General features: G+C 35.3%; 1 protein-coding gene across 1 annotated transcript in view; it reads left to right on the top strand.

The window, feature by feature from the left end:
* Positions 1-12717, top strand: part of MAN2A1 (mannosidase alpha class 2A member 1) — a 104218-nt gene that overhangs the window by 30268 nt on the left and 61233 nt on the right. Inside the window, exons 5-9 of the mRNA XM_054003373.1 lie at positions 257-384; positions 1792-1965; positions 2898-3084; positions 8222-8399; positions 12359-12561. Of these exons, the coding sequence (XP_053859348.1) occupies positions 257-384; positions 1792-1965; positions 2898-3084; positions 8222-8399; positions 12359-12561 (870 nt within the window). The remainder of the gene's footprint in view (positions 1-256; positions 385-1791; positions 1966-2897; positions 3085-8221; positions 8400-12358; positions 12562-12717) is intronic.

Raw genomic sequence — 12717 nt, forward strand, 5'->3', positions numbered from 1 at the left:
TTTTTTTAAAAAAATCTAATATAGCACATGCAGTAGAACTGGTTTTCTTTGCACAAGGACATGAAATACTTCACTGTTCAGCAGTTCATTTTTTTCCCTGTTTGATTAAAGAAATATAGACCAGTGATGGAAGTAGCAAAAACAATTTAGATTTTAGAATAACATTGCTGGTGATTGCCTGTTGAGTATACAGAAATTGATTTTAAGAGTGTGTTTTCCATATGGAAGATTCTGAATATGATTATGTATTTTTCAGGTTAATAAAAGATGGACAATTTGAAATAGTAACAGGAGGATGGGTCATGCCTGATGAAGCATCTTCTCATTATTTTGCTTTAATTGACCAACTGATAGAAGGACACCAGTGGCTAGAAAAGAACCTTGGTATGTACATTAATCTAAAATTTAACTATATAAATACAAGAAGTCAGTAAGAAAATACTTTTTTGTTAAATTTCTGAGGTGCCTAGAAGGCTCTTTTTACTCAGCTTTCCTGAAACATTAAATTAGACCACTTATAGGAAGCTGGATCAAGTCTGATATTTGCCATTCATGTTTGCAGATAAAAGTTCCTGGACAAAGTATATTTGAACAATTTTATGCCACAGCATTTTGTCTTGATCAGTGTAAGACATGCATATAATATTGGCTTAACCAAATAGTAACACTAGATCATGCTGAATTTTAGATCCCATGTCTGGTCTAAACAGTCTTTAATTGCCGTTTCTGTCTTTTGAATATCATGACAAAATTCTTAAAACTACTTAAAAATTGATACTGCTTTTATGTGTTTGAATCTATTCTGCCTGCTCTGTGTTCATTGTGTGTTCATTAGATTCTCTTCTGTAAGGATTTCAAAACAAAAAAAAAAATTATATGTAGCAGCAGTAGTAGTAGTTATGAAGCCCAAACCCATAGTAATGTTAGAACTGAGGAATTACTGACTGCAGTTACGTTGGCTGAACTGTTTTTCTGCCTTTGGGATGTTCTTTTGTTTAGTTCCATAAGAGGACAGAAACCTTTTTATATTGAAAATATTTGTACAGTGATTTTAATAATAAATTGACATTATTTCACCCAATTAACTGAAATTATTTTGGAAAGCTGTTTCACTGTTGTTCTTAGATTGCAATTTCCATAAACACAGCTTGACATAATTGGAGGGGGAAGGGAAGGCCTAATAAAATGGTAATGCATTCCTTGCTGTGCTCTTTTTGGAAAGACAGTAGTGCCAAAGGAACCATGTTGATGAATTAACAAGAGTTAGATGTAGCTTCTTTATTTACTAGCATGAAGTTCAGAGAAAAAAGAGTATTAATAAACATGATTCTCTTGATCAACAAACTAATAAATTAAAAAAAAAATAGTTCTGAAGCCAAAAAAGATTAACAGTATTTAAATAACAGTGAAATTTCAACAAGCTATTGCATTTATCTATCCACATCCATTCATTTTCTTTCGACTTTCTTTTTTAATTGTAATATCTCTAAACTACTTTAAATGAGAGGATGTGTATCAATTAATGATTCCAAATAAAGTTGTTTGATGTAAATTTGAAACAGTGTAGCAACAAGTACTATTTTAAAGTTTTTAATTTTTTTAGAATGCCTTACTTATATGATATTTTGTTTGTTTGTTTGTTTAACTGTTTAATTCTAGTTTTTTAATTTCAGGGAGGTGTAACAGTTAACTGGATATATCATCTTGGAAATGTTATCTTTAGTACTCTCATTTGAATTATTGGAATAACTTTCTTTAAGTGAAAAGTAAAGCTTTTTCTTTTGTCAACAGGAGTAAAACCAAAGTCTGCGTGGGCAATTGATCCATTTGGGCATTCACCAACAATGGCCTATCTTCTGAAGCGCACAGGATTTTCCAAAATGCTTATTCAGAGAGTTCATTATTCAATTAAAAAACATTTTGCAACACAAAAGACACTAGAATTTTTTTGGAGACAGAACTGGGGTATGCGTTCTTTCTTTTATGTCAATTTATTGTGTTAATTTACACAGGTAGAATATGAAGAGAACTTGAATAAGTACTGTGGAAATACTTACAGACAAGATTTAGCAGAGTTTGTCTAGACCTGAAAATTTTAAACTTGCAATTCTGTTAAAAAAGCGCCTTTCATCTACTTTAAATTTATGAGATTTTTTTTTTTCTTTTTCCCCCCTCTGAATAATAGAAGGGGAAATGAGAATATTTGTGAGTCAGGAAAGGCACTAAATGTAAAACTCATATAACTGCCATTGTTCCTCTGATCTTCCTTTGTTTTCACTTTTATTTTTGCTTTTACCTTCTCTTATTTTTTCCATTCTCTCATATTCCTTGCAAAAGTAAAAGGGGTGAAAAATTCTTTTACTTGTTTTTACTTTTCTTCTTCCTCCTACTCCATTATTTCCTACTATGTGGAAATAAAGTGTAGGAGGAGGAACATTTCAACTGATTCAAATATTGTGCTAATGAGGCAATGACAGGAGGGTGATTGGCTTTTGGTTTGGTTTTTTCTTTGCTTTGTTTTGATGTTTGGTTTTTTTAAGTTGTTGTTTTAATCCACTCAAAGTTTAAAAGGTGTTTATTATTATTGTGTTTTATTATTTCTAAAATTCTGAAAATCACAAGTTTTATCTGGGTAAAACAGACCTAACATTTGTTCCTGTCTTTCCCAATCAGTTGGTGCTTCACTAGAATATTCCAATCTTGGTTGTAACTCTGTTTTATCCTCTTTATACATGTAAGGTACATACAAAAATAGACTCAAGCTATGGATATTCAAAATAAGAAATTGTCTTGGTGGTATCTTTCCAGTACAATCCTTGGACTGAGAACATAGGAGTGATTTACTTTTGGCAAACCTGAAAGGGTTTATTTTAAAGTTTTACTCTATTTAATTCCAGATTTGGGATCCAGTACAGATATTCTTTGTCATATGATGCCTTTCTATAGTTATGATGTTCCTCATACTTGTGGCCCAGATCCAAAAATCTGCTGCCAGTTTGATTTCAAAAGACTTCCTGGAGGAAGAATAAGTTGCCCTTGGAGAGTCCCACCAGAAGCCATTCATGCTGGAAATGTTCAACACAGGTACAGTTTTTACATACCCCTCAAGGGAATGACCTTAAAAAAAATGTAATTATGCTGGTCAAAGATGACATCTGGCATAGCTTGGTGAATTTAGTTCTGTTGTGGTTCAACCCCAGTGAGCAGATCAGCTCCACTAAGCTCACTGGTGCCCTGGTGGGATGGGGAAGAGAATCAGAAGAGTAAAATAAGAAAACTCATGGGTTGAGATGCAGGAGAGGCCTCGGCTCTGTGCAAGCCCTGCTCAGAAATAACAAAATCATCTCTCTGTTGTCAAGCCTGTCATCGGAGCAAATCCAGATCACACCCCCATACTGGCCACTGTGACTCTACCCCAGCCAAAACCAGGTCAAGTTTTTAAAATAAGCTTGTCATGGGTAAACAATACCTATTACATAACCTAGTGTTTGCTTCTTAGTTGGGAACATAACTGTCAGTGAAATTAGAGGCAAAATTATAGTTAAGGAAGGGGCATTTTTAAAAATTATCTGTTCATGATACATGAGTCCATCTCTGAATGACAGTTAGAACACAGTCATCTGGTTGGACTCATGTTACTGGTTTACTGTGGTTTTTGTGAATTTTATGGACAGTAGTCTGTCCCCTGAAAGTGGAACACTTCAGGGGCAGCACGATGTAGTGTGCTGTAACTACAAACAGTGGGATATTTCCTGTGGTATATCCTTGAAAAAATTGGCATCCTGTGGCCTGAGTTTCTTGAACCTGAAGTGTAAAAGTTAATCTGATTCCTGTTTCTTTGTGCCCAAAGTGAAAATTCCTGTTTCTTTGTGCCCAGGGTGGAAATTACTATTAACCACAGTTTTACTTTTCAAACAGAAACACTGAATTGTTTTGGCACAGTTAAGAATCAAATTTACACTTCTGCAAAGCTGCTTCTCAGTTTTGGGAGTTGGAGGTAGGAGGGTGTTGGGGAGGGAGAGTAAAGAAACAAAAAAAAAAAAAAGAAAAAAAACAGAAGAAAAGGAAGTGAGTTAAACTGCCAAAGGTGTTTCGAGAAAATAGTTGTATTCTGTGGTCCTGTTGCTATCTTCAGGCTTCACGCTACACCAGGTTTCCAGAGTTAAAAGTTGAGGCAGCTGTTTATTATTTGTGCAAATTGCTGAGCGTAACAAATGTATTAAGGAGAGCAGGGTGACTTTTTGGTCCTTGATGCTGAAGTTTTAAAGTGATGATGTGATTATGATGCACTGCTTGTCTACATGTCAAGTATGGATCACTTTTTTCCTGAGTATAAATTCTGACAAACATCACATAAACAAAATTCAGTTACAAAATATTACTGAAGATAAAACCAAAATTAAACAGAATGTGTTATAACTGCTGCATTTAAAGGTAGCAATTGGAATGATGATAGGAAAAAGGGGGTTTTAATAAAGTAGAGAAAAGAAAGATGATGGTGACATGAGAAAAGTAGAGAAATTGTGACACACCCAGTGCCAATTGCACGTGAAGGAAAATTCATATGTCATTAAATCACAGTTGTAAAAAAGAAAAATCTTGACTATATATCTCAATTAGCTGAGACAAATATTTGCAGAAAAGCAACAGCTTGTATAACAAATACCTGGAACATAGAGGCTATAAATATATTTTAGAGTGTCTGCTTGAAATAGTCTTTTTAAGGGTCTTGGTTTTCAATTATTCTTAATCCCTGTACTTCCTAGATGCAACCTTTGCATAACAATCTAAATTAGATCTTGTAAAAAAAAAAAGGGTTTTCACATGTCAAAGGATATTTAAGAATGAGATAAATGGGGCAGGGATGTAGTGAACATATAAGTTGTAGTGATTATTGTCTCAATACGTTCTCTGAAACTTAATATTTTGCATCAGCTTGTTTCAGATAAAAGTAGTTTTGATGTCTAACTGGGAGTTGAAACATCAGTATGCTGTATGGTACCTATGGGAAAAGTAAAGCTAACACATGGTCTTTGAGTTGGAAGCCTGGATTATTTACATTTGGAACACTCGAACCACACTTTTAGTGTCTAGTTTCAAATAAATCCACTAAAACACGGGAAGTAATGTTTTGATGGAGAATGCTAAAACATGCTATGTGTGTTATTTTGAAAAAGCTGGAGTTCTGTAGACAACCAAAAATGTTATTGATCTGACCTCTGTAATTACATGTTTCACAGTTGTTATGATGAGGAGATGTATGAGTTCCAGAATTGAAAAGTCTATCTTTACATCATAAGTTTTCCAAGGTTATAGGTTTGCAGCACTCTAATTAATCTGCCTCTTATCTGTGTTTGCTTTAAGACTAGAAAAATAAAGGACGTTCAAGGATTGGAAAAAAGTTTATTAATTTAGAGACCAGGTTTAGATCACTGACCTTCTTTCATGCCAAAGCTAAAACAAAAATAATAAAACCCAGATCTTGAATACTCAACTGGGACTGTTGCTTTTGATTTCAATAGTATTTTGGCCTTACATATATATTACAGAGATGCTGAATTGAAAACTTCAGGCTAGTAGTTGGATTTTTCATTGCCTTGCCACTTAAGTTGTGACCTAGTAAGAAGAAATAAAGCAGCAACCTAATTGAAAACCTGTACTTTTTAAATTACTCTTCATAAAAGCTTAGGTTATAAAGACTACTACTGGATTTGCTCTGATTTGCAGCTGCATTCTTATCCATATGTGTGAATGCTGAAGTGTGAAGCTTTTCACACTAGGAAAAAAAGCAGCTGTTGTTGTTGTTGGGGTTTTTTTTTTGTTTGTTTGTTTGTTTGGTGTTTCGTTTTTTGTATCTTTTTCTGGGTTGTTTTTTTTTCCTTGAACGGAAATGAGTTGTTAGCAGAAGCACATTTTGTTTCTCGTTCTCCCAAGCATGAAATAGGAGAGAATCTTTGCTGCAAGTTATGTGCTTCAGAGAAGAAGTAGAGAATGGACTTTCCTCTTCACCAGCTACTGTTCAAAAGCCCAGTTTTGCCCTTTAGCTTTTTTATCTGTATGGTCATGTGGTGGTTAATGTTTGTGATTGCCTACCTCAAGTGGCTATTGCTCCTCTTTCTTTGACATAGAAAGGATCAAAACCAGCCATGTTTATTGTTTTGTTATTCTTTACTCAAATACTTTGTTTTTTGTACTAAAATAAGTTGTGGTATGAAAATATTTTCTTTATTTGTGAAATGTCTCAAACATTCAGTAATAATCTGAAAGCTTGAAAACAAAAAGTTTATCATGGCTTATCTCCTTTGTGATTTTCAGATTTTTATTCAGGTAGGTAGGATAAACATATCAAAATGTACCTAATTCTGCTTAACTGGGGAACAGTAAAGGGGAAAAAAATGATAGACTCGATGGAATCTTTTTTTTTTTTTCTCCAGAGGTATCTTTTTGTCTTCACTGTGCTCTGTCTGGAGCTTTCTGCTGGCACTTTCACAATCCTGTATGAATTAATGATACAGGAAATTATTTGAGAGAAACTTAGAAGGATATACCTGAATTTGTGTTCTTCAGTGTTTTTACAATTAAAAGTGGTTTGCAATGCAGGAAAATCTTGCTGTTCCCTTAAAAACACATAATAATCCCACAGTTATCAGTACTTTAAGAAAGGGAGAGCAGCAATACTGATGAATTTTGCTGGATATTTGGAAAGAAACCAGAGGAGGACTTTGAAGAGAGATGCTGAAACTAAATATCCTATTAAATGTAACCTGTATTTTTCAAGAGATTCAACACTAAAGTATGTTTTCAACCATAGCCTAAATGTGGAAAATTTGAGTTAGCCAGGCTCCTTAGAAGGAAGCATTGCCAAGTCTTGTGCCAATTGTTCTGGTAGCTGTGTGGTGAGGAATCATCTGTGTTTAAATCTTACAACCTGTTGAAAGTCATGGAAAGTATTGATTTGCAATCTGAACTATAAATCCACTAATAGACAGGAGACAGTTGGAAGACACTAGCGGGGTAAATTCTAGTCTCGTTAGAACTCTGTAGATCCTTAACTAAAGTTAATATTGTGGCCCCTTTCTCCCTCCAGAATACAGTCAGACCTTGTGTTTATGCACTACTTCTACAATCAGATAAATAAGTAAACTCTGGCACACTGCTCAAGAAAAGAGGGCTTGCAAATATATTGGACTAGAAATTTGCATAAATGTTTAAATAGCAATTCTTCAAGAGTGTCAGTTGAAAGGTGATTTTGCTAGATCATCTATTTAAAAGACATGAAGAAACAAAAGAACCTCATTAGAATCCAAATTTTCTGGTATTTTGTCTTAAATCCTTGGAATTTGTATTTCTGTTTTCTTAAATATGTTACTATGGTTTTTATTTCCTATGAGAATTATGTACAAAATTTTAAGTAGAAGGTATTTGCATCTGAAGATGCTGATAATAATTGTGACTTGGAGGGGGAGAGTTGAAAATGGACTTTTTCAGTAACCTATATACCAGGCTTGTGATTCTTAATATATTGCTGCTGTGGAACTGATAGTTTACTCATCCTAGAATTAGTAGGTGCCAAAGTATAATTCTGCAGTTTTTTCTGTTGGCATCTGTGAGTATTTTGTTTCTGAGTTGTTAGGGTTGCTTTTTTTATTTTAAGTCCAAAAGCATAAAAGCAGTGGGTATAATTTTTCAGGACTCAAAGATTCAAGAGAGATGGCTCTAAGACATGTAAGAACCTGGCTGAAGGGAGAACAGTGATTTTTCGCAGCAAGCTTCCTCCTGCATTTTTTTTTTTTTTTAAGCAAAGTATCAAAGGAAGGTGCCAGAGGGGATGGAAAGAGCTTGCTTATTATTGTAAATAGGAGCTGGAGAGGATTAGGATTGTTATCTAAATATAAAGCAGGTAAACATAATTTGAACTGGAGGTTAGTTTTGGCACAGGCACAAATTGATCCAGACTGCCCTACTGCCTGAGATGAAGCTTGATAAGCTTATTGAAGGATTTAATTAACGTGGTGTTTGCAATAGTAGTAGGTTGAATGTGGTGTCCCAGTGGGAGAAATTGCATCCAGCTTTTTGTTACAAAGTGAGATAACAAGAGTTTTGTATGTCTTGTTTAGGGTCATCTTAATGCACAACTTGGTATGTAAGAATTGTCTTGCCAAATGCTGGCTTTTTTCCGCCTGTGTCTTCTGAATGGCTCTTCTTTTTTCCTCTCCTCAAGGGCTTGGATTATATTAGATCAATACAGGAAGAAGTCAAAGCTCTTCCGTACAAAAGTCCTGTTAGCTCCTCTTGGGGATGATTTCCGCTACACTGAGAGCTCCGAATGGGACCAGCAGTACCAGAATTACCAGAAGCTGTTTGATTATATGAATTCTCGTCCTGAGTGGCATGTTAAGGTAACTACAACACATTTTCTGTTTTGTGGAGAAAACAGTATTTCCCAATATTCTAAGATTCTTAATGGAAAAAATAATTGTGGTTAGGTTTGGGTTTTTTTTCAAATGTGAATCTTTATGTATTATTTAACGGCAGATTGATGTGTCTTGGTAGCTTACATTTTTTTTGAGTTTACTACCTTCTCTCCCCCAAAACCAAAAACTTTGCTGTTAATAATATGGGCTTGAAAGCTATAGTTTCCAAACTAGATTAATTTGGAGAACAGCTAGTAGGTTTAATTGTTTTCTTAGTCTGTTTACACAGGCTTCAGGCATTGTTACTTAGGACTCATAGACTTTGTTAATTCAAACTATTGTATTTTCTTATTAGAAGTTCAAGAAGATTTTGCTGCTTTATTTGTGTCCTCTTGGTTTTACATTCCAAAACAAACCAAAAAAATCTTGAGATGCCATTGCTGGCACATGTTGTTGAATACAACAAAATCTGTGACTTACCTGGCTACAGAATGACCGAGTATATTAACACAATTATCAGAGGAGGTACCACTTCAAATCAACTATTACGTGTGAGAGGTAAAACACAAATTCATATGCTCTAATGTGTACTTCTTGTAGTACAAGAAGGCCCTAGGGACCTCTTGTACTATAGATGTTCTCTGTATTCTGACAGTGTGATAGTAACAAATGGGGGCCACAACCTTGGGTTTTTTGAGTGTCACCTGAGAGTGCACTTCTGCCTGATTTCACATTTAGGCTTTTTTTTAAAAGCCTTGGTCTGGTATCTTTCATATGGTTTTTGTGTGCATCTGTTTTTCCTTATCTTTCCGGAGACCTCCCCTGATTCTTCTAACTGTGCATTTTGAGTAGTGTCTGTAGAATGTTAATACTTTCTGCTGACTTCTGGACTTGTATTCTGCATAAGATGATTTCTTGGGATTATATTTTATCTGAAAACTGGATTTTATGTGTTTCCTATGGGATGTGGGTGACATGATATATGCTGAAGGACCACTATATCTCAGTGGAGGGAGACAGACCAGGAGATTACTCTTCAAATTTCTTAAAACTAAAGCCCATCTTTTAAAACTGGAGCTTGCTGGAGCCTGCTGCTATCACTAGCTTTACTTCTGTCAATAATGTATGCTACTCTTTGGACACTAGCAGCAACATATTTTTTGTAGTTTTTACTGACCTGGGCTGGATGATTTTGTCTCTGGGGCAAAAACTGAAGGCTCTAGCTCTGAAGTAATTCTTCAAGAACCAGTGCTGTTCTGAGACCTCTGAAAGGTTCTGCTTAGCCCATTGTCAAGGATTCTAGCAGTCTACTTCATTAGGCTGGGTCTGCCCATCTGGAGTCATGTTAATCCTTGGCTCCCTTATGGAAGTATCCGACCCCTTTTCTGGTTTTTAATACCCAGATGAAAAGATACAAAATCCTCTGGATCTGCCACTTCATACCTAGGGTATTTTGATCAGCTGGAACACTGTTGGCATCAGAGCATTTCTCCTTTCCTTTTTGTTCAAATACTTAGGTTTTCCTCTCTCTGTTTTTGTTGTTTTTCTTCTTTCTTAGTTGTTACCTCTCTCTCGGGGTTTTTTTTTTGTGTTTTTCTGGTTTTGTTTGATTTTTTGTTTTGTTTGAAACTGATGTCATTTATTCTTGAAAATATGAGCTTAAATGGAGACACGTTTTCTTTCTTTCACACTCTTCTGCACTTTCCCTAGTGGAAAGTTACTCCAAAGGCATGTAACAGGACATGCTCAGCTATGTAAGAATCTAGATTATATGAAGGAAGGGTTCACATTTCTTCCTGAAATGCTGAGATGCCTAGGATATTACTGCTTACACAAGGGAGGGCCTACTCTGCCTTTCTGATCTGAAGGGAGATTTACTCTTTCAGACAGCTCTTAGTGATGTTTATCTGGCAGACATGTCTGTTAGAATTGAGATTCTCCTGTCAGCCACTCTTCTGTTCTAAAAGTGTGTGTACATCACTGTAAAACATACCTATTTTGCTCTTGAGGAATTCCATCTCCCATTCATAGATTTCCTTTGCATCTATTATGCATAAATTAAGCTGAGTCTTCTAGTATGCCAAAAAATCCACCAGGTTATTCCACTGTTTCCATTCATCTGACTTCGATGCTTCTCTGGCGAGGTTTTACTCCTCTGATTCAATGCAAAGTGAGATCATCTCTGCATCTTGTCTTGGTGCGTTGGTTTTGTTTTTTGTTTTATACCGGTAGGTACCTGTGACAGTGAAGGAGAAGACCAAGTATTCTAGAAGTGCCTGCTAAGGCAAAGTTTACTAATGGTGGGATTTCAGGGTCAATATTTATATTTCTCTGCTTTACTGCCATTTAAAGTGGCAAGTTACTATATTGTCTTCACCTAACAAATACTTGGATGATCTGAATGACTTTGAAGTGAAAATGTTTGGGGTTTTTTAAAAGATTAAAAAGTGTGAATTTGTTGTTACAATGATAGTCTGATAGTCCTTATATTCCAAGTCACTTTTAAAAAAGATTTTTAGTAAAACTTGGTTTTGGTGTTGTAAATTGTAGCATGCTACATTGTATACTTCTTGTTAAACCTCAAAATAATATGAAGCAAAGTTACTTGATATTATAATTATAGTTTATGGTGAGGATATTTCTAGTAACATAATGTGGTCTTCTATCCTGTTCCAGTTTCCATTAATTTTTTTCACTTTCATTTAAAATCCATTTTGCTACCTATGCTTCTTTAACAACATTTCTCAGTACTAACAGCACTGACGTTAATAATTTATTTTCTCTTCTTTTTTTGTTCCCCTGAATCTTAAGAATACCAGTTTTTGACCTACCCTGTAAGGATCTGCTGTTAGCATGCCTAAGCATTTTAAAAAATGACCAGAAGAGAATGAATTTTTTTTTTTCTTCCACATGTTACATCTCTAAATGCAATTTCTTCGTACAGAGCTTAAAGAAATGCTGATTTTTTTTTATTTTTTTTTTTAATCAACATTCATCTTTGGGGTTAAGCAAGATCTGGAACACAAGAGAGCTAATTCTGAAAACACAGAATTAGGAGAAGTACGTTTTTGTTGCTTTACAAAAATTTCTTCCTTAGCCCAGACAGCTACTTGGATAATATTGAGGTGTTACTTAGCTCATTTATTTCTGACTTACTTGTAAGATTTGAAACAATGCTTCATTTGTTTGTTGACATTTAGATATTATATTTTAGGTATCTATTTAAATAATAATAGTAAAAAATCATATTTTGTGAGTTGTAGAATGGCTTTGGTTGGAGGAGACCTTTAAAACTGTCTTGTCCAACTGCCCTGTAATGAGCAGAGACATCTTTAAAGATTGCCCCAGAGTCCCATCCAATCCAGCCTTGAATGTTTCCAGAGATGGATCATCCACAACCTCCATGGACGCCTTGGGTATATCGCCTCCCTTGTGTTAAAAGTTGTCATTATATCTAATCTGAATCTATCATCTTTTAGTTTAAAACCTCTTTGTTTTAGCACAAGAGGTCCAACTAAAAGCCTGTCCCAAGTCTTTCTTGCAAGACCCCTTTCTGTACTGAAAGGCTCCAACAAGGTCTCTCTAGAGCCTTTTCCCCTCCAGGCTGAACAAACACACCTCTCTCAGCCTTTCCTCATAGGGAAGGTGTTTCTTTGATCACTTTTGTGACTCTGCTCTCGACATGCTCCAACAGATCCATCTCTTTCTTGTACTGAATTGATATGCCTTTTTTGAAAATACTTCTTGTATTGAGTTTTGAAATGCTATCCAGCTTGTCTGAAAAGTGTGCAGGGGAACTTTAAAAATTTTTGGATAGGCTTTCTGCTATAAATCTGCTGGAAGAGTGATGTGTTTCTGAAATGTATATGGAGCCAAGCATACTCATTGTGTTTTCTGCATAATGAAAATGGAACTTTGTTACAGTAATTTTAATTTTCATTCAGGCCCAGTTTGGAACTTTATCTGATTACTTTGAAGCTCTGCTCAAAGAAAGCAATTTGGGTGAAAAGAGCAGCAATTCACTTTTTCCTGTTTTAAGTGGAGACTTCTTCACCTATGCAGACAGAGATCATCATTACTGGAGTGGATACTTTACATCACGACCCTTTTATAAACGCCTGGACAGAGTCTTGGAATCCTACATCAGGTAAATCCTGCCATCCAGTACTTTCATAATGTGTTTTTTGGCACACAGGAGAGATTACTGTGTAAGTATTTGTCATGGTTTAACGTCAGGCAGGCCCTTGCTCACTCCCCCACCAGCAGGATCTTGAGGAGAATTGGAAGTGTCAAAGCTACAAAA

Source organism: Vidua macroura, chromosome Z (assembly GCF_024509145.1).
Source record: "Vidua macroura isolate BioBank_ID:100142 chromosome Z, ASM2450914v1, whole genome shotgun sequence".
In the NCBI taxonomy this organism is placed as follows: domain Eukaryota; kingdom Metazoa; phylum Chordata; class Aves; order Passeriformes; family Viduidae; genus Vidua; species Vidua macroura.